Below are 22,225 nucleotides of genomic sequence, written 5' to 3'. Positions count from 1 at the left end.
AGCTGACTTTACAAGTTGTTTACAAGGTTACAAAGTGTAGGTTCTGATTTGTGAGGCATATGGTCTGATAACCAAATGTTCTGGAAATAGTGCCATTCTCTGAGAGTGGTCATCTGAAAATCTGCATCAGATTCCAAGCTGGGGTGCTACTGTTTGGTGTAACTTCAGTGTTACTCCACACACAGTGAGCAAACACTTGTACAGGAAACTTGTAATCCTTGTCAGGAATGTGGAATCCTGTGCATCAATACCAAAGTAGCCTGCAGATCCCAGCAGTCTTGCACTGTGAGGGCTGTCTTGGAGGATCTGTCTGGTTGCAAACCTGTTATTTGGGAAGCTCTCACTGCAGCAGATTTCTCAGCGTGAGATTCTGTCCCTCCACATATGTGTGTGTGTGTGTGATTTTCAGTCAGCCATACTTTAGTCCTTTGACAATTGGTTCAAATCTTGGAACTTCTGAAGTGTCACATCGCAGGAAAATGAGTTCTAGACTTAAATACCAATTGGTTTTGGAAGGGACTCCAAATGTCACCCTCTCCCAGGTCCTGCTCAGAGCAGGGCCAGCCCACGTCCCCTTGCTTGGAGCATTGTCCAGGGTAATTTTCAAGCTCTGTCGGACTGCAGTTCCTGCATGTTCTTTGGGCAACTTGCAGAATTTAACTGCCCTCATTGGAAATTTTTTACTTCTTTCACCCTGGGATTTCTCTGGCTCTAACTTGTGGCTGTTTCCTGTGGCTTGTGCACTTGTGAGAAGGGTCCAGTCCTGCCCCAGCTGAAAGTGCCCATGCACATGAGGAAATGTGGATGTGGTGTGCCAATGTGATCCTCACCAACCTTTCCTCCTTTTCTCTTTGGCCAGCTCAGCTGTTGCTCTGCTGAGGTCTGATGGCAGAAATGTATAGGAGGTGTATGAGATGAATCAGGCACATGCTTTGTCTGTGACCCATCTTTGAAAAAGTTTTGAGAAGCACTGGAAACACAGGTGAAATTCCCAGCTCTCTCCTCAGAAGAGCAGTGTTGTCATAGTGCAGCTGCAGAGGGCATTGAACATGTTGATTCTTTTTTTTTTTTCCTTCAAATTAATGAGCTAGAGAAATCTTTGATCTTTACTGGGGTCATAAAGATTCTTAATGAGAACTGCCAGAGCCTGCATCTAAGACATGCAGTAGTGCATGATACATAGAAACATTTCAAAGGTGTGAGATGAGCCAGGTTTGTGCTGCTACAAGAGCAACCATCCAGAAACTAAGAGTTCTTGAATCTGTACTGAGGTTACTTCACATCAGCAAAATAGTTCCTGTGGGACTTCTTGAGGAGAGAAAGGCTGGATTTCAAGTGTTGCTTTGCATATTGACAATTTGGAGAGGTTTTATTTCATTTCTTGTCTCTGTTCTGGCCATTATTTTTCCCTATGAGTCTTCTGAAATTTTGATTGCCAAACTCCCACATTAAAGTAAGTGTTAGAAACCTTTCCACAGTACTTTGGCATTAATTATTCCTAGAATTTCAATGAAGTGGGAAGACAATTCAATGAACTTGAATTTTGCATTAGCAATACTGTGTCTTCTATGCTTATCTATTATCTGTCCATCTGGCAGCTCACATGCTTGTTGGCAGAAGTGCTTTTATTTCCTTCTCCTGAAAAATTCTGGCATTGAATGTGTAAACAAGCAGTCCTTCTTTCTTCATTTATGATTCAGCACGAGCTCGTGCCCGTTATTAGTTAATTAATACGAACTGTGAGGATGGCTGCGGGTGCGAGCGCGGCGCTCCGAGCAGATGGAGCAGCGGCGCGTCCTCGCAGGCAGGGCCGGCAGATTGAGATCCATCTGTCAGCTGACACACACAGCCAGCCCCAGTCTGTGCTCAGGCTGCCAAGAGAGGCTGGCAGCAGCAATCCTGGCTGCTTTTGGGGGAGCACAAGGGGAGAAATTACTTCCCCCTTCCCCGTTTGATAGGTGCTGAAAGCGCCGGTAAAGATTCGGTAAGAAGCGTGTGCTGGCTTTTGGTTCTAAAATTAATGCATTACTAGAGAGCATGCTGAGGACCCTGAGCTTCCCAGTGTGGTTGTCTGCAGCCTGTTGGGTTTTTGCTCAGTTTGGTTACTGGGAAGGCTCAAATTCTGCATCAGGGGTATGCTGAGAAGTACCTGGCAATGTCTGCATCTGTCAGAAACACCTGATGCTCTCAGACACTGCTGCAAGGAGCTGGGCTGGGCTAACAGAACCTCCTGTGCACAGGTACATACTCATCAGGCTGCACCTCCTCAAGATTTGCTCATTTCAAGTGCACAGGTACATTCTCATCAGGCTGCACCTCCTCAAGATTTGCTCATTTCAAGTGCACAGGTACATACTCATCATGTTGCACCTCCCAAAGATTTTACTCATTTCAAGTGCACAGGTTCATACTCATCAGGCTGCACCTCCTCAAGATTTTACTCATTTAATTTGGGAGCATACATTTTTGTGGTGTGATCAGCCAGTCAGTACATTCCCAAAAGACATCTGCTGAGGATTTCCAAGCTTGCTCTCCTGTTTAATGTGAACTCAAATGAAATGTTGTGTTCTAGAACTGGCCAGAGAAGCACAGACCTTATCCAGGCTGTTTCTCAGTACAGATAAAATTTGAAATGCTGTTAATGGAATTGCTTTTGAATATCCTCTTCCAAAATGAATTTTTGTGAATTTTTAAAAGAAATTAATGAATCCAGTGGCAACATAGTACTTCATAGCAATAACAGAATTCAGGGGTGGAACTCACCCCTGCCCAAAGCATGCACACCATAGCAGTTTATTGCCATTTTGTCTGCAGAAAAGCATCTTGCACTAACTCCACAGTAAGTTGAAACTTCTGTTTCTTACATTTGTTTTGTGATGCTTTGTGGCTTCCTGTTGTTACACAAAAGTGCCACTAATTAAAGTAATCCATAGTGTGACTGGGGAGGACTTGTCATAAATAACAAACTGGTTAACTTGGCTGAGTGTTGCTCATTTTTAACAGAAGTTTTGTATTTATGTCATGCTGTTCACAGGGAAAACTGCTGGCAAATGTTGCTATTACAACTTTATCTTTGGTGTAAATGTACAGTCTTTTTGTCTTGTCACTTTTTAGCTTCTCATGGGGGTGAAACAGTTTATCTCTGCTGTCAGAAGCAGTGACAGGGAGGTGACAGGTTGGCAGCTTGGTGTTCCCTGAAAGTGCTGCCCCTCCACCTTGGAGGTGATCTATTTAATTGTTTCATGAGGACAGTTACTTGGGGGGAATTACCTTACTTGTGAAAAAGTTAAGATTGCTTCAGAAACCAGAATGTGGTTTAAAGGCTTGTAAGCTGGGCAAGCATGATGTACACAGAGCATCCTCTGTAAAGCTGAAACTCATCACTAATACCTGGAGAAGCAGGTGTAAATACCTGTTGATATTTTGCCTGACTACACCTGCAATGGTTTGTGCCTCTTGAACCAGAATATCTGCAATTTGAACGGGTGGAGGAGAATCAAGGATATTTTTTGAGAGATCATTTCTGAAGTAAGAGCCTAAGTAATTGTTTGTCAAGAACTTATGGTGAGAAAACTGATGAGTGGTACTGAAATTTGGGCAGATGGAAGTAAAACAGTTATGTAAACCTCATTCTTAGTGGAAGAGTTTTGCATTAGCTTGTTGTGTTTGTCTTCTTTGGGATGTGTAAGAATTTAGTATCTTGCAGCTGTAACAAAGAATAAATCTGTGTTAGGATATGAGGCCAGATCTGACAGAGGTGAGGCTGCCCCAGCTCCGACCCTTGGCTGTGTGTTCCCAGCAGGAAAAAGGTTTTCTTGCCCAGAAGGAGTTAGAAATGGAATTTCCTAAAAAGATGGAACAAACTTCAGGCCAGACAGAGCAAATATATGGACCAGCCACTGTTTGCACACCAGCAACTGCTTTTGTGCCCTTGTTCCTCTGTTTCCCACACTTGTTCTTCAGGAGTCCTTCCAGAAGGACCAGGGATGGGGTGGAAGTACATGGACATAAATGGGCAGGGTATGAGAGGAGCTTTCTGTCAGATCAAGCAGTTTCTATAATAAAGTGCAATAGACAAACTTATCGACTCTCTTATCTTTATGTATAGCTGTCATTATTTTAATACTGTTTTTGTTTTTTTTTTTGTTTCCAGCATGTTAAGAATTGTCTGCCTTTCTGTGAAGGGATTATCAGACTAAAAAAAGATAAATCTGTCCTTCTTTCCTTCTGTAATTCAGTTTGCCAACAAAATAGAGAACATGTTGTCAGAGAATGTATTTGTCCTGCTACTGATTCACTTGATTGCGTTCTGATATTATGAACTGCCTCAAGTTATGAGAATACTTTCCAATTTGGGTTTGGGTCTCCAGTGAGGAAAAGAAACAGCTCTTTCTACTACCTGCTTTATTGTTGGAAATTAAATTTTCTGGATGGGCAGTTGTAACACTCAGGCCAATGGAATGGTGCTCAGATGTGGATTATTGTTTCATGTGAGGGATATGGATATGGGCAGTCAGAGAATGGAGCTCTAGGAACTGAGAGGTGGCAGAAGGGAGTTTCTTTGAAAATGGATCCTTGGAGTTTGATATGGTGAAGTGCAGTAGTGAAAGATGCATTTCATTGAAGGCTGTAACATTTCTGTAAGACTATTTGCTTTCACTTTTCTATATTTTTGTTGCTTTGGAAGTTGCTGATTGTCTTCAATTATATTTTTTTTCTCCCTAGTAAAACGCTTCAGAGAACCAAAGCATGAAAGACGTCCCTGGAGGATATGGTAAGTTTCTGCATACTTTATTCTTAACTTCTTTTCTTCTTGCATGTTGTAGAAATTGAAGGGATGATGTTAGTGTCTGATGATTAAAATAAAGAAAAGTAATGACAAGATATTGGTAACTGTCAGTGAGGAACCAAAAAAGTTACCAAAATACTTGAGTCAGGCTACCTCCTGTGTGTTTCCTGGGTAGTCACTTCTTACTGAACACTTCCAGGAATCTGTAGAGATGTGCACTTAGGCATAAAGCTTCAATTTGTGCTTCTTCCTAAAGACAGAAAATTAGAGTAGCCCTAAGATGTATCTGAATATCTACAAACTTGCATAAGCATAGAGGGAGATCTCAGCAGGGCTCAATAAAATTCCATGTTTTCTTGGTATCCTGCTATGTATAAAATAGAGAACAGCATGATAAAAAATACAAGTACATCAACCATAAAAAATGCAAGATATAAAAAGTGTGTTTGTGTTTACTACACTTTAAAAGTTCCTGGATTGAAGCAATGCCAGCATAAACTTTACCAATTTTGAGACTGGTGTGTAAGTGTTAGGCTGCCATTCCACTTGTTTGAGACTTCAGTGGTTTAAATTCCCCTCAAACAAAGCTGCTTTCTCAAAACTAACATTGACCTTTATTTTATTGAAAAAAGAAGTACAAAATCTTTGTGTACTACAGTCTACCTCATCCTGAAATTCTGACAAGTGCACTGATAGCCCTTAATTTTTAAGCAAAGGATCTTGTTCTGGGACTCAAGTATTGTTATTTATAGCAGAGTGCACTGATTAGATATGTAACTCACTGGCTTCCTGCCTCATCTCCAACACTCAGCTCTCTGTGTCATGCAGTGAATGAAGAGATTGAAGTTCAAGACAGTTATCAGGGAGGGTAGATGAATTCAGGCATAAAATGTCATTTGGGTCTGTTGGGGTGTTTAGATCTTTTTAGACATACAAACAACAGGCAAAATGGTTGTTTTTCTGAATAATACAAACACACTCTTGTCTGCAGAATACTTATTATGATTCTTATGTTTTACATTTAATGAAACATCCACTGGAAGTTTTGGTTTTATGCAAAGGTTGATGAAAAAAGAATGCTAAGGGCTGGAGTCATTACTGAATCACTGTCTAAGTGGGGGGTTTATATTTTCCCCTTGAGAAACAAACACTTTTCTCTCTGACTTTATCATCTGCTTTGGAGATAATATTGTCAAGGTTGGAATTCTTTTGCAGTGTGTTCTAAGCTCTGCACTGTAGATAAAATTCAGTGAAACCACTTCATGCTTCCAGGTGAAAAATATGCTGGCTTTTAAATGAAATACTGCAGATAAAGGACTCATTAGTCACTGTTAAGTTGTTCGCCTACAAGCACATGATGAGGATTTTATTTTTGTCTGTGCCAGAAGCTTGCTAAAAATGCATAAACATAAAAGGTCCAAAATACCTATCAGGGCTGGAATACTCATTGTTTCCAGGAGGTTATTAAAGACTTAGCTGGAGTTAGTCAGGATTAGCTCTTGGATCATGCACATGATACCAAGAGGATATCCACAGACTTTGTGTTTACAGTGGTAGGTTTCAAGTTAATGTGATTTGAGTTATTGTTAGAAAAAAAAGGGGCAAAATTTAAAATGAAACATTGTTTAAAAAGAACTAAATACTGTGATACTTTTGTCATTCTGGGGTTCTTATTTGGAGAAAAAAAAAAGTAATAGAGATGTTTTAATTAACATAAATTTGCAATGTCTGGCTGTGTTGTAAGCAGTTTTGTGTGTCTTAAAAACTGTTTTTACTTTACATAGGTTTTTAGATACTTCCAAGCAAGCCATAGGGATGTTGTTCATCCACTTTGCAAATGTCTATTTATCAGACCTGACAGAAGAAGACCCCTGTTCACTGTGAGTGTTTAATTTTGGAATAACTGGCCTTTATGGAAGTTCTGGGGCTGAGTTGGTGTATGTGGTTAGTAAGGCAAGATAAAGCTGAGAAGAGAGTTTTCATGGTAAAAATCAGTCACTTTAAAAACCTGTGGTTTAAACTTAGTTAATCAAGTTCAGGATTCTTTTCTTTAAGTTCATGGCTGGCAGGAGTCTGGGCTGTGTGTAGCTATTTTAAATCTAAAGGGCAAAGCCTTGCTGCTTGTCCCTGTCCAGTGAATGAATGGAGACTTGGGATGCCCATTGCAGTTCTGGTTTGTTTATTGAAGGTGCTGGGACCAAAGAAAATGAATATCCAGTGGTGTTCACTGTAGTAAAGCAAGACTGTAATACAAAGTGAGGTTGCTTTCAGGGTTATTTAGCAAAAATCATTTGTGTTTGTATTTGCTTCTTAAACCTATGTTGTAGTATTATTTTCATTTTGTTAAAAATGGGAAATCTTGCTTGGTAGGCAGGCAGTTAGTACAGAAATTAATTCTGCAATGTCACGCTTGGAGCAGTGTGACTAAATAGATAAACATTTCTCTGTAGTGCATTAAACCTGAAGATTTTATGACTAAGACCCCGACAGGCTCTTTACAGGAGCTCCTGAAGCAAATGGGAATTGTTTGGGTTTGTTCTTGATAAGGCTCATGCTCAAAGTAGCTTACACATTGCTGGTAGTGGAAGCTGTGAAATTACTTTTAAAAGCCCAGTAATTTGCCTTTTAGAGCCAATCCAGTTCCTTTCCATGGCATCTGCTCACTTGTTGTTCTTGAGTAAACAAAGGAGAGACACAGCTCAAGGAACATGCTTGTGTTGCTGCACAAGCCAGTTTTTATTCCTTATTCCTCCTTGGTTCCTTCTGTGCTCCTACATGGTAGAAATGTGCAAGAACACTGCTTTTCTCTTCCCACCACAAAGCATTCTGTTAGGCAAAATGCATCTATTTTAGCACATGAAATGTAAAATTTGAGTTATGGCAGTTTCAACAATACCAGGCATCATTGTAGGATTTTCCTTGCTTATAGCTTTAAAAATTTCCTGAAAGGTTTAAAAACTGGCAGATGCAAATTACTTTCATTTAATTTTTATAACTCAAAAGTATATATTCAAGTGAGGTAACAAAAGTATGTCAGAAATTGTCAGTGTTTAAAGCTAAGGCACAATAGTGTATTACAGTATCTTAAATTTAAAATAACTTTGTTTATAAAAAATAACGCAAAGCACTTTGTTAGGCAAAGTAAAGACATGTGCAAGACAAGTCTCTCCTGCATTTACATATTTTTATTTTCAAATCCTTCTTTTAATCTGAGTGTAACATGACACAAGTAAGAGAGTGAGATTATTCAGTGTTCTCAGGATAACTGAAATTACAGTGTAGAGCTGAATAATTTCTCAGACAAGGGTGCAGGTTCTTGATAGCAGAAAAAATACCACACAGCATTAACCAAAATCTATCTTAGGAAAAATATCCCTAAGTTTGAAGGTGGGTGCAGACATGCCTGGCAGCAGCACAGCAGGTCCTGTGGGCAGGTTAAGGATGCATCCCAGGGTGAGCCCGGTGTGCTGGAAAATCTCGGTGTTGTGGGGAATCCTGGGCATCCCTGGGGCCGGGAGCCCTCTCTGGCTGTGGAGTAGGGGCTGGCGCCTCTGATTTCCCTGCTGCTGCTGCTGCTGCCTTCCTGCTGCGGGCTTACAGCAGCCTCTTGTGGCCTCAGCAGGACTCAGCAGAATTGGATTGCCGATGTTCTCTGCACTCAGCCTTGATTTTAATGTTTGACTAATGCAACGTTAATTAAAACTCAGATTTGGTGAACTGTTATTCAAAAATAACTATTTTTATCAAGTTTGGGGATCTTTAAGGACAGAAAAAAAATATTGAGACTCTAAAACTAATTTGAAATATAGGCACTCAGTGTAATTACAGAAGTGAGTAAATGATTGTTCTCAGTACTCTGGCTTCTCAACATACTTACAGATCTTTTCTCAATCATGGTGTTAAAATACCCCAAACCTGTAGAAAATAGACCCTGACTCCTTGGGGTTTTGTTTTTCCTTTCAGGTACCTTATCAACTTCTTGCTGGATGCCACCTTAGGGATGCTGCTGATCTACATCGGGATCCGAGCTGTCAGCAGCATCGTGGAGTGGCAGCAGTGGGAGTCCCTTCGCTTTGGGGAATATGGTAAATGTTCTGCTCTGGCACTGAAGTGCTTCTCAGGGTAGAATCCCTGAGTATTTCAGCAGGTGGTTAACTCATCCTCAAATTGTTGTACAGTCATTTTAGTGTTTCACTTGTCATGAGGGTTCTTCTAAGTTCTATATCTCAGTATTCGCCTTGTGTCTTAGAAAGCTCAGCAAGTCTCTGAGCATTCCCTGAGTTTGGAATGACTGCTTGAATTTTTACTTTTTTAAGGAGTGATTCAACAAATTATGACATTGGCTAATCTCATGGAAAAAAATACCAGTATGATAAATTTACTCTGAAACACTTCTAAAGAAATGATTTCTGGAAGGTCATTTCCTAGTAAAGCTTTCACTGAACCACATGTCTGAAGATACAGACCAAGAGTTCTACCAGCCCTCTTTGAGCAGCCACATCCCTTCAGAGAAGGAAATGCAAGATGATCCATGCTGCTCCTCAAGTAATGATCACTGGAGCTTGTATATGTAGGGTCTTTGTCTCTGGTGAAAAATGTGTGAGGGACAGACTGTGAAATCACTTCCAGGTGAAGTTGCAGAGTTTGTCTTCCATTACTCAGAAGTCCACTGATGTGCAGAAGTTGTGGATTTGCAGCTGCAGTTGAGTCTCACACATTCTTAACATCAGCATTTAATTTTGTTCAGTCTGTTATTCTCAGATTGCTGAAAATGAAATTTTTGTGTATATGCTAGAAATCACATTTGCAGCTCCTTGAGACAGGAGTGGGAGGAGATGTTGCCTTATAAGAGAGCTGTGGCTCTTCATCAGAGAGAAAAACAACAACCCCAGTGGTTTGGGGGAGGAAGAAGTTTAAGAAAGTTAAAAATGTTTGCCTAACAAATTAGGAGCTTTCACAGCAGTTTTATAATTATTACTGGTAGGATTTGGTTTTGTAGATTTCTTTGGTTTTAATGATCCTAAGCAGCTGACAGAACTAAGAATAAGTAAAGACCTTGTGAAATTGGAGCACTTTAAAAGCTTGAGAAGTTTGCAATCAAATAACATTAATTGCTATTTGCTTTAATGTCAGAGGTTTAGATATGATAACAAGCAACTTAGAAAGAACTGCCTATGCCATCAGTGCGTGTTAGATTTATGGAGATTTAATGTGTATCTTTTAGGGTGCAGTTGATGGCCACTTAAGCTGTTTAAATCAGCACTGCCACAACACTGCTTGTCTGCTTTTATCCCACGTGCCTCAGTCCAGTATTTCCACTCTTTTCCTTGGACTGGTGCATATGTGACTCTTCAGGGAATTGAGAGCTAAACCATCAAAAATTCACTAGATGTAAGAAAAGTAAATAGTTCCTCCAGATTAGTCCCAGACTTGTGTCTCTGAGGGATTAGCTAAGCACCAATGCCCAGGGAAGGCAAAGAGGCAAGGAAGGAGGTGAGACCTCTTGCCCAGAGCCCCATTTTCTGATTGTTGGTTTGGCTTGAAGCCATTTGAAGATGTTTGAGCAGCTTTCAGCCCATATAAAACTTGAGTTTCCCTCTTAGAGAAAAAAAAAAGTGTATCTATTATAGTTATAGGTAGGTATTTGTAATCATGTCAGATGTTAGATTTTATTTCTCCCTAATAACATTTTGAATTTTTTTGTGTGTAATCTGCTGTCCTTTCCCATTTTAATGTGCTTTCAACAGTAAGCAGTCTGTGGGTGGGGAGATGTGGGGAGTATATTTACTCCCCTGAAATTTCTCTGTTTCTTACTGACTTTGAAAATGAAGCCAGGTCTATTTTAGTTATGAGGCATTTCTGACTGCAGTAATTAAGATCTTAAAATCAACAGATGAACTTGTGTAGTGCTTTGGAGATGGTCTGTGGCTGCTCCAGTGTTGTCACTTTGAATTAGATCTGAAACACCTGACCCTGTTTATTGAGTATTCTCCTCTGTGTGTGTATAAGTGATTTATGAAATTATATAAACCCTCTTTTGTTAGTTGTTCCCTCTAGTATCAGATCATTTAATTAGTCACTAACTTTCTTTTCTGTATCTTTATTAATGTGCTGTCCTGCCCTTAGTGTGTTAGGTTTTTAATCAAGCTGGAGTCATTGTCAGGACTGTTTTAAAGCATATTGCAAATCTGCATTTCCATTAATCATGTGGGAGAGGCTTCTGGTATAAAGAGAATTCGAGAGCAGATGCAAAGTTATTAGTTCTGGCTAAAACTAAGTAGGTGCAGTAAGGTTAGGCCCTCTGTAAGAAATCCCATGCAAAAGGACAAGTTGCATTGGATCATTTGCTGTCATCTTGTTTTAAGTGTCCCTGGTGTTCCTGAAGTGAAAACCCTCCTATCACCAGTTTAACATTTTTCAGTTTGACCCAAAGAACACTGTTATTTTTTGTAAGATTTTTAAAATAAAGTAAAAGAGGGGACTAAAATGCAGTTCTGTGGGGTTGCAAGTGTGTTTAGAACTTGGGATTTTGAAATTAAATATGGAAGGTGTAGCATAGAATCACAGAGTGTTGTGGTTTGTAGGAGAACTCAAAGCCCGTTTTGTTCCACCCCCTGCCATGGATAGGGGCACCCTCCACTATCCCAGGTGGTCCCAAGCCACATCCAGCCTGGCCTTGGGCACTGCCGGGGATCCAGGGGCAGCCACAGCTTCTCTGGGCACCCTGTGCCTCCCAGGGAACAATTCCTAATTCCCAATATCCCATCCATTCCTGCCCTCTGGCATTGGGCAGCCTTTCCCCCTTGTCCTCTTGCTCCACAGCCTTTTCCACAGTCCCTCTCCAGCTCTCCTGGAGCCCCCTCAGGTACTGAAATGCTGCAATAAGGTCACCCTGGAGCCTTCTCTTCTCCACACATCTCCTCTCTTCTCCACCCCATGGGTCACTGAAGAGTATCAGAATTTTGGAGCATTTTATCTGGAGTACTAGAGTCAAGTGCTCAGCTTGGAGATCAGTGTGATTTCAGTTTGTTTGTAAATATGGGAAAACAAACAGGAGCCCTCCTTCCACCCCCAGGCAGGTCTCTTCTTGTGACTGAGTGATGTTTGTGTTTCTAGAGCCTAAATAATCATTTGTCTCAAGTTAGTTCTCACTGTGAGCTCATTTCCCTTCTTAGCTCTATTACTTGATCCCTGGTGATTCATTACTTGAAGCTGTCACAAAAATAGCAATGTCCTGCTGGTTTTAAAAGCCTCTTCTTTATATGGAGGATAGTTTTTAAGCATAAATGCCTCAAGGAAGGAATGGATACCAAAATATCAGCATTTATTATTGGTGGCTGTTTGTACAGTAAAACAGCACTGCAGTCTGATTTATGAACAGAGGGCCAAGACGCTCCCTCAAGGGCTTTTTTACATCAGAATTTTTAATTTTATTGCATTTGTCTTCATATCTATGGTTTTATATTCTCAGATTCATTGCTTCAGCAGTTGGATTTTAATAGAAGTACAGAATGTGTTAATATATTTGAGTGTGTAAAGAGGAGAAAAGCAGTCATGATCTGTACTGAAAGGAATGTTCCCTGCGTTCTCCTTCCCTTCTTGTCTTGAGCTACTTTAGCTGCTGCAAGTAGGAGACAGGTGATAAATCCCTCCTGGTGATTATAAACTCCACTGGCAACTGTGGCCTCTTTCCTTGGCTTTGCCTCTCCATGGCAGAGCTCAGAAATTGTATTTAATGCATCTTTTTCCTCCAGGTCTTTATTTGCCCCTTGCAGAGCAACTTACTTATAGCCAGGTGGGGTAGCTAGCACTGCCTTCAAAACTATTTAAAATTTGTTTTGGAGTAGTGCTGTGAGTTGGCATTTTCTTAAGAAAAAAATGTCAGGATCTGAAGAACAGAAGGAAGTTACAGGGTAAAGGAATACCAGGTATTGGGTTCAAGAACTGTTTCTAAACATACTTCCACAAAGCACCTGATGGCAGTGGCAGATACAAGTATGGGCTAATTTGGCATTGCCCAGCAATTTCCAAAAATGCTGCTACAGTTGTCACTGCAGACAATTCAAAATTTTTCAGTTTCATTCTTTATTTGTTTTTCTTACACTAGCAAGATTTCCAGTAATTTGCTGGACTGTTTTATATATGACAAGTATAAAATCAGAATTCAAGAGATGACTGTAAGAGACTTTAGAAATTAAATTAGAGCTTTATGGCTTCAACATTAACATTAAAGTTCTAATTTGGGTTTGTGTACAGAACCTCTGAATGTACAAATGTCTGAAGGTGCTCTTTGGAGCACCTTCTGGATGTGGTGATGTTATTAACTTGAATTTCATGGCTTATAAAACCATATAAAAAAATTGGTTAGAAAGAAACTTCATATAATCCAACCTCTTGCTCAAAGCAGGATTAACTTCAAAGCTGAAATGGGTTGTTCAGGGCATGGTCCAGTCAGTTTTTAATTTCTCCATGGTTTAGGATTTAATATCTAAATAACCTACTCCAGTAGATTTAACCACTCTCACTGTGAAAGCTTCTTTTCCCTCATATCAGAATTGTATCTTCACCCACCCAGTCTGTATCTTCCCACCTTTCTTCAAGCATACTGCTGGGACACTGTCAAAAGACTTGCTAAATTCAAAGTAGGCAGCATCCCTGTTGTCCCCAATTGTAGTTACAGCTGAGAGATAATTTTGTAGGTGCACACAAAAAATCCTCAAGCAGAATTTAATATATACGACTTCTAATTTCAGTCATGTACCAAAATAAAACCCCAAAGAAACCAGCACCACTCCCCACAAAAATATTGTGGAACAAAACATTCATTGGTGAGAGTACACAGCACTTTTAATATGGAGTTTCACAGTTTTTGCATGTACAAAATCTCCTGAGAGTTGCAAAAGATGCAAAATTGTTTTCACTGTCTTTGCTTTTAGGAATGAAATAAATATTGGAAAAGAGATTAGAATAAACTGTTCATTTCAATTGTACTGCTAGCCAAAGCTAGATTATTTTTTTAATATTTGCTAATTAGTGAGAAAAACTAGAGAATGCTAAGAAAAATGGGGAGTATAGAAATTAATTGCTAAAATGTAATTCTCAAACCTAATTCAGGCCTTGTATCTTCAGAAGAATCACAGTTGCTTGACTTTGACTTACTGATGTTTTCCCTTTAAAATTCTGACTCTTTGGGTTTTTACAAGAGAAGCTGCAACTGCAATATTTAATTGTAAAACCTGAGCATTTTAATTGCTTTCCTCTCAGACTGTTGAGTGTTGATCAGAAACTCAGCCTGTAAAACTTGCTTAGGAAGTCTTTGTTGTTTTGGACTCCAGTCTGATTTTCAGTTTCTCTGTGTAGCATTTCAGCAGCAAAGCCTCAGTGTCAGAGTATTACCAAGCATTAATACTGAAAGCCTTTCAGGAGGGTTCCAGAAAAGGAAGCAGCAACTGTCCATTATGCATTACAAACACATAAAGGCATCTGATTTTCCATTGCACATTATTCATCCCCAGGCTAAGAGTTTGGAGCTGCCTTTGATGAGATTGCAGAGGCTGCTGCAAAGACTAAAAATCTGTCACCCCTCTCCAGAGCTTGCTTTTGTTTTCTGGTGAAGTGCAGCTTCAAACTCACCTGCAAAGCTTATTAGGCTTACCAATCCTCTTTTTTTCCCCTTTTTTGTCTTCTTTTTCTTTCTCTGCCTTCTTTCAAAGAGTCTAATTGCGTGCTTAAGTTTTCCTGTTCAAATATTTGTGGTCTTCTTTCTGTCCTGGCAGATAAGTTCATGCACTCAGGTTTTCACTCTGTTGAGTGCACCTGCTGCACCCTTTCACATTGGAGCTACAATGTGATCCTAATTTTTTATTCAGCTTAATTTTTTATAGCAGCTCTTGCACCCTTCAATTGGTTACTTATGGTAACTCACTTTGTAGAGATGAAAAATATCTTTAAGGTAGCCCAGAGACAATGGTGGAAATTTAAGTTCTACTTAGACTGAAGGGAAATGTGTTTTCTCCAGCCATGTTTGCCTCAAATCTTCCCCTTTAAGACACTTAATATGTCATGATAGAGGATCAAAAATCAACAGTATGGGCAGAATCACAATGAAAGTTTATTTGTCTTGCTTTCATCAGATTATGTGAAACAGTATGAGCATATCACAGGTAGTGCTGGATGGGACAAAGTCCTGTTATATTCAGTTTCTGGTACTTTTTGAAAGCTGGGGTGAGACAGAGGGAGGGGAGGGAGCAGCACTGAAGGAATTGGAGAAGGCACTTCTGGAGGATTTAGCTGCCCTGCTGTCTCTTCCAATACTGCTTTTTAAAGATGTTTACTCTGAAGTAAATCAAACCTTTGCATACATTGAACCTTTCTTCTTTCTTGCAGGTGACCCCCTGCAGTGCAGTGCTTGGATGGGCCAGTGTGCTCTGTACATAATGATTATGACATTTGAGAAAACCATCATCATCATAGTGCTGCTTATACCTCAGTGGAAAGAGGTTGGTGTTTTTACAGCATTTTGCAGACAAGTGAATTTCAGGTGGAAGCTGTAAAGACTTCCAGCTGTGTTTATTGGTTTGGCTCAAGCATCATGATTGTCTACACTCATTGCCAATTAACTCTGTAGTAGTGTTATGTTCTTTAGTTTAATTGGGATACTGCTAATGAGACCTTTATCCATTACCAGGAATATCATATTGTATTTGGAAGGTTTTTTGTAAACTGAAATATCCAAAATTTAATTCTATCTCCATGTCTAAAGTACCCTTGAAACTACTCAGTGGTTCTTTCTTTGCTTAACTCTAATTCTTGCCTACAGCTATTTTGTATTCTTGTAGTATTTTGAAGAATTTTCTTTGCCTGACCTTGTTGATAGGTTTTAAGTGTAGACTTTTAGAAATTCGTGGTGGATTCGTGGAATCCACTGGTGCTGACTGGATTAACCTTTATTTTGATGGGCTCTGTGCAACCAGATATTCAAAGTGGTGCTGATATTGCCCATTAAAACCAGTTAGCTCTGTTGTGTACCCTGACTACTTCAGGAACTCTGTTCTCCTTACTGTGTATTTGTAAAACTCTACTCTGTTTAAATTTCCTAAAGATGGTTCTACATGTTCCTTGGGAGTGGCTCTAAAATGGTCAAGATGATTCCAAGGCAGCTCCTCAGACTTCTGTAAACAAAAATGACACAGATAAGTTTCCTGTCAGCCCCACTTACTTATCTGTGGTAATTTATGAGCTGTCCTAAATACTTTGCTTTTCTCAAAGCTGCCCTTTTTTGGTTCACCTGCGTTATTTCTGTCACGTTAGCTGGTACATGAACATTGCCCTGCCTGAGGCAGTTGTGTGCACATACTGCTGTGAGCTGAACCCAGTCCTTTTCTTTCCACAGGTGGCTTTATTGAACCCCATAGAGAACCCCCAGCTGGAGCTGGCAATCGTCATGCTGATAGTTCCCTTCTTTGTTAACGTTAGTACCACTCACTTCTGAGATGTTTACTTGGATATCCTTCTGCCATGTGCTCATTAATTGACATTAGTCCTTAAAACACTCTGTACCTTGGTGCTTAAGTTAATTTAAGGGCTGCTAAAGAATGGGTAAATTGTCTGGTTATGTAGATTTTACAAAGCTGAAATCCATATGGAGCTAAAGAACCAGGTTCAAGAGAGGGGCAGAAATGCCTCATAGACCCCTTTGGCCTGATGACTTCAGTAGTTTGACTGACACAGAGATTATAAAATTACAGTGAAATTTGCTTCAGGAAGCAGTTGGTCTAAGGACAGACATCCTGTGAAGTATCCTGTGTCTGACCATAGCTAATAGCAGCTGGCTGTGGTGGAGCAGAGGAAAAGGGCAAGTGTGCAGTCATCCTTCCCAAAGTACACTCTTGCAGCAATCAGGGATTTAGGGATTAGAGCCAGAGACAGAGGGTGTCCTTGCATGTAATGCTTCATCTGCTGGTAAAGCATTGCTGCATGAAGAGTTAATACACAATCACTGTGAATAGTCACCACTTCTCTGATTTTCTTCTCTTCCCTAAAGGGATAAAGTAGCTGGATTCTAGAGCATTCCTGAAAGGGGTAATAAGATATGTGACACTGTGCCTACACAAGATTTAGCTTTTGGCCAATTCAAAATTATTTTCAAGTTCATTTGGTCAGTATTTGGACCTTCCTTCTACTCTGAAGAAAGCTGAACTGTTGCTTTCCCCTTCTTTTAACAGGCGTTAATGTTCTGGGTAGTAGATAATTTCCTTATGAAGAAAGGGAAGACAAAAGCTAAACTTGAAGAAAAGGAAGCAGGACAAGACTCAAGAAATGGAAGTAAAGTCCGATACAGGAGAGCAGCATCACATGAGGAGTCAGAGTCAGAAGTATGTAGAGTTAATTATTGCAATTAATGCAATATCAATCCAGTTCATCCCTCCTGATACTGATTTCATTGTAGCACTGTCAACTTAGTGTTGATTTGCTGAGCATATATCTATAGCATTGGCAGTTGAGAACCAGTTAAGGAAAAAGTCATGGTTGTACCACTCTGGCAGGTAATTTCCTTGCAGATGGGCAGGAAGACACAATAATATATGTAAATACCATGGCTAAGCTGTGCTGCAAGTGCTTCTAAAAAATACCTTACAGGGAATACAAAACTAATAGACAATTCTAATTCAAAGAGAGGTTAATAGCTTAAAGTGAGAGGGAGCTGGTGGAGGTAACTGACCTGATTTTTGAGAATTATTTACATAGCTGCCTTAGCATAACATTATTCTAAATTACATTAAGTGAGCAGATTTTAGTTCAGCTGAAAGATGGGTGGTTTATTTGAAGGTGAGTCAGTTTAGCTTTAGTAAGTTAATGTAACTTTTCTGTGAGGTAAACAGTGCTATTTATGTGGGGTTTACCAGGTAATGTGACTGCCTTGTTACCAGTGTGGATCAAGACTTTAAATATTCTCTCAAGATGCATCCACTGTTCTGGCATCACTCTTTGGGTTCAGAGTCAGTGGCTGTAGTGAGATTAATATGCATCCATCCTTCTGCAAAACTTACTGTTGGTTTCTGATAGTATCTGCAATGATGTGGCAGTAAATCCTAATAGTGTTCTAAGCTCTTTCCTGAGCAAATAATAAGGTGCTTTGCAAGCATAAAAAAGTAAAATTTAAAAGTAGAAAGAAGGATGTAACTGCTCCATGTGCTCAGAAGCTGTAATTTGTTTTTAGATCCTTATTTCAGCAGATGATGAGATGGAGGAGTCAGATGCTGAGGAGGACCTGCGCAGACTGACCAACTTGAAGCCCATCAAGAAGAAGAAGCATCGCTTTGGTCTGCCTGTATGACACATTCCTTGGCCTGTGGACTCGCAGGTTTTATGGCAAAAACTTCTGTCAGTGGGGTTTAATGTTGCAATTGCATCTCCCTTTTCATACAAACTGACTTAGAAGCAAGGTCTACCAACAGAAGGCAAAGCAGTTGGAAGACTTCCAGTTCAGTTGCACTGCAAACACACTGACCAGTTATGCAAGAATGTCTCCTCATCATGTGTGGGAAATGGACGAGTCACTAAGGATTCGTGTGGGAGGTGTCAGAGAAGATCAGAGAACAGATACAGAATCTTTCACTTTCAGTTACTGATGGGACAGTGTATGGAGTTCTCAAAAAGGCATCAGAGTTGACTAAGTTAAAGGAGTGTGTTTTATTACTAAAACTGGCTTTTGCAGCATAATTCCTAGAGCAGAATAGTTTATGGTTACAAGCTGTAACTTAACATTATTTTTTTAAGTACAAATGTTTACTTGCTACCGGGTACCTATGGAACTAATAGGTGGAACAAAGATTTTTTTCCAAGTCTTCTCAAATCTATCTGACTATTTTATATTTAAGTTATATTTTCATACAGTTGTATTTAAAGATTCTCTTTATCAGAGAAATGGGTACCGTTCCCTTTTTTGTGCAGAACAGGTCAAAAGATTTGTAGTGAAAATCTTATTTATCCTTGTCTCCTGATTTAAGACAAAGGGATTGCAAAGGGAAAAGCTCTCTGTCACTGCTGAAGTCACCAAATATCACTAAAAAATGCAGTCCTATGTGTGCTCTTGACCACATAATTTGAAAATACCTTTTTCAGTAGGAGGTGGTGTTTGCATATTTGACAAAGGTGCACTTTAGTGTATAACAAAAATCCATTGTGATAAGTTGTTTGTGAAATGAGTATCTATGGGTACTCTAATTAATTCTTTTTCTGCAAGTCTCTTGTGCATACCTCTCAAATGACTCAAAAGAGATGGAACATTTCTGATACTTTTCCTATTATAGGGCCTACAGTACAGGACTGTGATCTGATTATAGCAGTTGTGCTACAATATTGCAAATACAATTCTGTCCCTTGTTTTTTGTTGGAAAAGCAATCTTCTACTTAATGTGCTTAACAGCAACAACAAAATTTCTCCTATTTATTTTCCATAAAGTCTCATCATCCTTCAATAGTAAAAGAACAACCCTGAGGGGTAGAGTGCAGTTGTTACCACAGCATTTCTGGGATTTTCAGTGTCTCTTCTGATAATTGAGAGCACGTGGTGATCTGAAACCTAGCAGACATGTTTTCAGTGATATCCTTTTGCTTTGCATATTTTCTAAATGATTGTTTCTGACAGCTTTCCTTGCTTAGCTAAACCTTGTGCAGGACAAGGCGATGTGTCAAAGAGGTGACAACAGACCTTGAATGCAAATCTGTTGTAGTATCTGGACACCAGAAAAATTCCAAGCCTTAAACCAGTTTCATTGGAAAACTGCTCAGAACTTTTTAAGATTTTTTACATTTTTTTATAGATTTACTAGGTCTTAATGTGATTTATTATCCAGACCACTTACCTGGGCCTTAGTAAATACTGAACTGTGCGCTCCCGTGCTTGCTTTCACTATTCCAGCATCCCTTTTCCTGGTGGCTGCCAAGGGGACACGATGCTCTGACACCTCAGGGTGTCCAGCCAGCTCCAAGGGACATTTACCAGACGCGAGGTTTTAGTTGAGCCACTGACCTTTGTTACTGTGCACTGAAACGTAAGAACTGCAATAAGTTACAGTACTAGTGTTTCCTTTAGACTAAATCTAGAGACTAATGACAGTGGAAGCTTACCTGAGTTCTTTTAACATGGGGGGTGGGGATGGGGAAATGTCCCTAATCAGTGTTGCCTCTGGGTTGGGGGATGTGGGGTTTTTTATTGATTGTATCACTCCATCTTCTCTTGACTATTGACCACTGGGCGGGCGCAGATCTCCAAAAGCACAGTACTTCAAGAAATTCATCAACACAATAGTCTCCTACAGCTCACTTTTCCAAAGGGATTTAAGAGTTAGGACTGGCTCTTGTCACAATTGTCAGCATTTATTTTTTTAGCATAGGATTTGTTCTGTTTCAGATAGTAAACTGAAGCTATTGAACATGTGCTACGTCCCAGTGCAGAGCATGGCTGTCCTCGCCAGCTGAGATAACTGAGCAGCGCACACAAATTTAACTGTGCCAGCTTGCATCTTATCTTCCTTTTCCCTCCTCCAGTTACTTCAATTATCAAAATGATTCTAGTCTCATGTTTAGTCTGTGATGTGTCAGTATAAAATTATGGCCTTAATCATGTAAAAATATTTCTTTTGAGCAGACCTCAAGCTTATTGACCAAGTACAAAACAGTATGAAGCGCTATGGAGCAGTTTCTTGAAGGTGGTTATAGAAAAGGTTCTGAATGCCTAATTTCTCATGTCTTAAGTGCTTAAATGTCTCTTCTTCTGAGATCTAGATATGCCTAGCAAGATGATGTAGTAAAGCACTATGATCCAAAGACACAGAAGTATTTTAAATACACAGTAGTAACAGGAGGAGCAACCTTTAGAGGGAAAAAAATTAAATTCTCTACTAAGATAATAATTGTATTCAGAATTTTAGGTAAGTAACAAAATTTGGCTGTTTTTTCTATACATTCTTTGTTACTATTGTGAAAGAGATGGAAAATGTAAAACTAGCCATTTTCCTCTCTGTAAGGTAAAAATTGGAATTTGTGCAGTAATTATGAGTAGGACAAGTCCTTTTGTCTGACAGGCTTGCATGTGTGAGCAGGGAGCGTGTGCTTAGTGCTTCACTGTGTCTTACCACTTGTTAAGATGTATTGGCAGTACAGTCTGAAATGGACTTTTCATAAAGAGTTGATCCAGTGTGAGATTGCAACACCATGTTTGCATTATCCTCCAGCTGTCACTCTGATTTCTGCCTGGCAAATGTACTTCAGGACAACTCATAGCAAAGGTTTAATTCAGACTGTGCTTAGAAAATAGGATTCTGTTTAATGAAAATAAGCTATGTAGTGAATGCCAAAGTAAGAGGAAGGGATTATAACTTAGAGAAGAGACACAAATATTGGTGGAGATGGAATTTACCACGAGTGGTCAACCTAAATACATTAACTGTTCCTAGTATCTGACCTGTGATACATCTGCATAAACTTAAAACACTGGTGTTGTCTAGTATGTGGTTTCCAAGTTCTGGCTTCAATATGTTCAGATCCCCTTGTCTTACTTTAAGTAGGTGAATGCTGTCTGTTAATGTTACTAACTAAAATGTACTATAGCTTTTCTTCAGGGAAAACTCAGAAACTGAGTTGCAAATTAGAGCAATGCAAAGTGATCCCCTCGGGCAGGTGTCTGCTCCGATCCCTGCCGGGCCTGGGGAGGGGGGCCTGGGCTCTCCCGCTCTGCTCAGAGCTGAGCATCACAAGGAATCTCTGCCACTGTGCTTGACTAACCCGTGTTTGCAACTTTGCTGTGCTTTTTACAGGAGAAACCAGTAGTGAAAGCTAATAAATTCAGCCACACCAAGTCAGAGTACATCTACAGCATAGGCGTGCAAACTTTTTTAGGTGAAGTTTCCAGTTCAATTACTGAAAATGACTACTATGGTTTTACAAAGTAAAACTGCAGTATCTTTAAAAAAGGGACTCTTTTGTAGGTGTTTTTGTCTTGTGTGGGTATCCGTCTCAAACTGAATGTGGAGTTTGTTTGTAAGTAAATTCAGAGTATAGCCAATGTGAGCAAAACCAACAGCTGTATTCTGCTGCCCTCTGTTTGGACCATATTGTTTAATCAGTGGTGTTACCTTAAACTTTTAAGGGTATCTGATGTAATTACATTATAATGGTTTACAATAAAGTCTGACTTATTACAGATTTGTACACTTGTTTTATACTTGTTCTGTTTCAAAGTGCCTGTGTTTCAGTGTCTGTGGTGTCCTCTCCTGGGAAGCAGATTCTGCTACTTGAGTTTAACTTCAGCTCTAATTGTGCACCCTGTTATGTTGATTTTAATTTCAGTATATTTATTTACCTTAATGGCAAGTCCCATTTGATTGGGAAGAGCCATGGCTCTTAAGTTGCAAATTTTGTTTACAAGTTTAA

The 22,225-nt window shown here is 39.7% G+C and overlaps 1 protein-coding gene across 1 annotated transcript in view; it reads left to right on the top strand.

Annotated features, from left to right (window-relative positions):
- The window catches only part of STIMATE (STIM activating enhancer), a 34,704-nt gene extending 12,703 nt beyond the window's left edge, over positions 1-22,001 (top strand). Inside the window, exons 2-8 of the mRNA XM_058032017.1 lie at positions 4,726-4,774; positions 6,574-6,669; positions 8,753-8,874; positions 15,176-15,288; positions 16,182-16,259; positions 17,014-17,163; positions 18,009-22,001. Coding sequence (XP_057888000.1) covers positions 4,726-4,774; positions 6,574-6,669; positions 8,753-8,874; positions 15,176-15,288; positions 16,182-16,259; positions 17,014-17,163; positions 18,009-18,125 — 725 coding nt within the window. The 3' untranslated portion in view covers positions 18,126-22,001. The remainder of the gene's footprint in view (positions 1-4,725; positions 4,775-6,573; positions 6,670-8,752; positions 8,875-15,175; positions 15,289-16,181; positions 16,260-17,013; positions 17,164-18,008) is intronic.
- Positions 22,002-22,225: the final 224 nt, after the last annotated feature.

The sequence above is a fragment of the Melospiza georgiana genome, chromosome 11, assembly GCF_028018845.1.
Source record: "Melospiza georgiana isolate bMelGeo1 chromosome 11, bMelGeo1.pri, whole genome shotgun sequence".
Classification (NCBI taxonomy): Eukaryota; Metazoa; Chordata; class Aves; order Passeriformes; family Passerellidae; genus Melospiza; species Melospiza georgiana.
The sequence above is the reverse complement of the archived record's forward strand: the minus strand, read 5'-3'. Positions and strand labels throughout refer to the sequence as shown.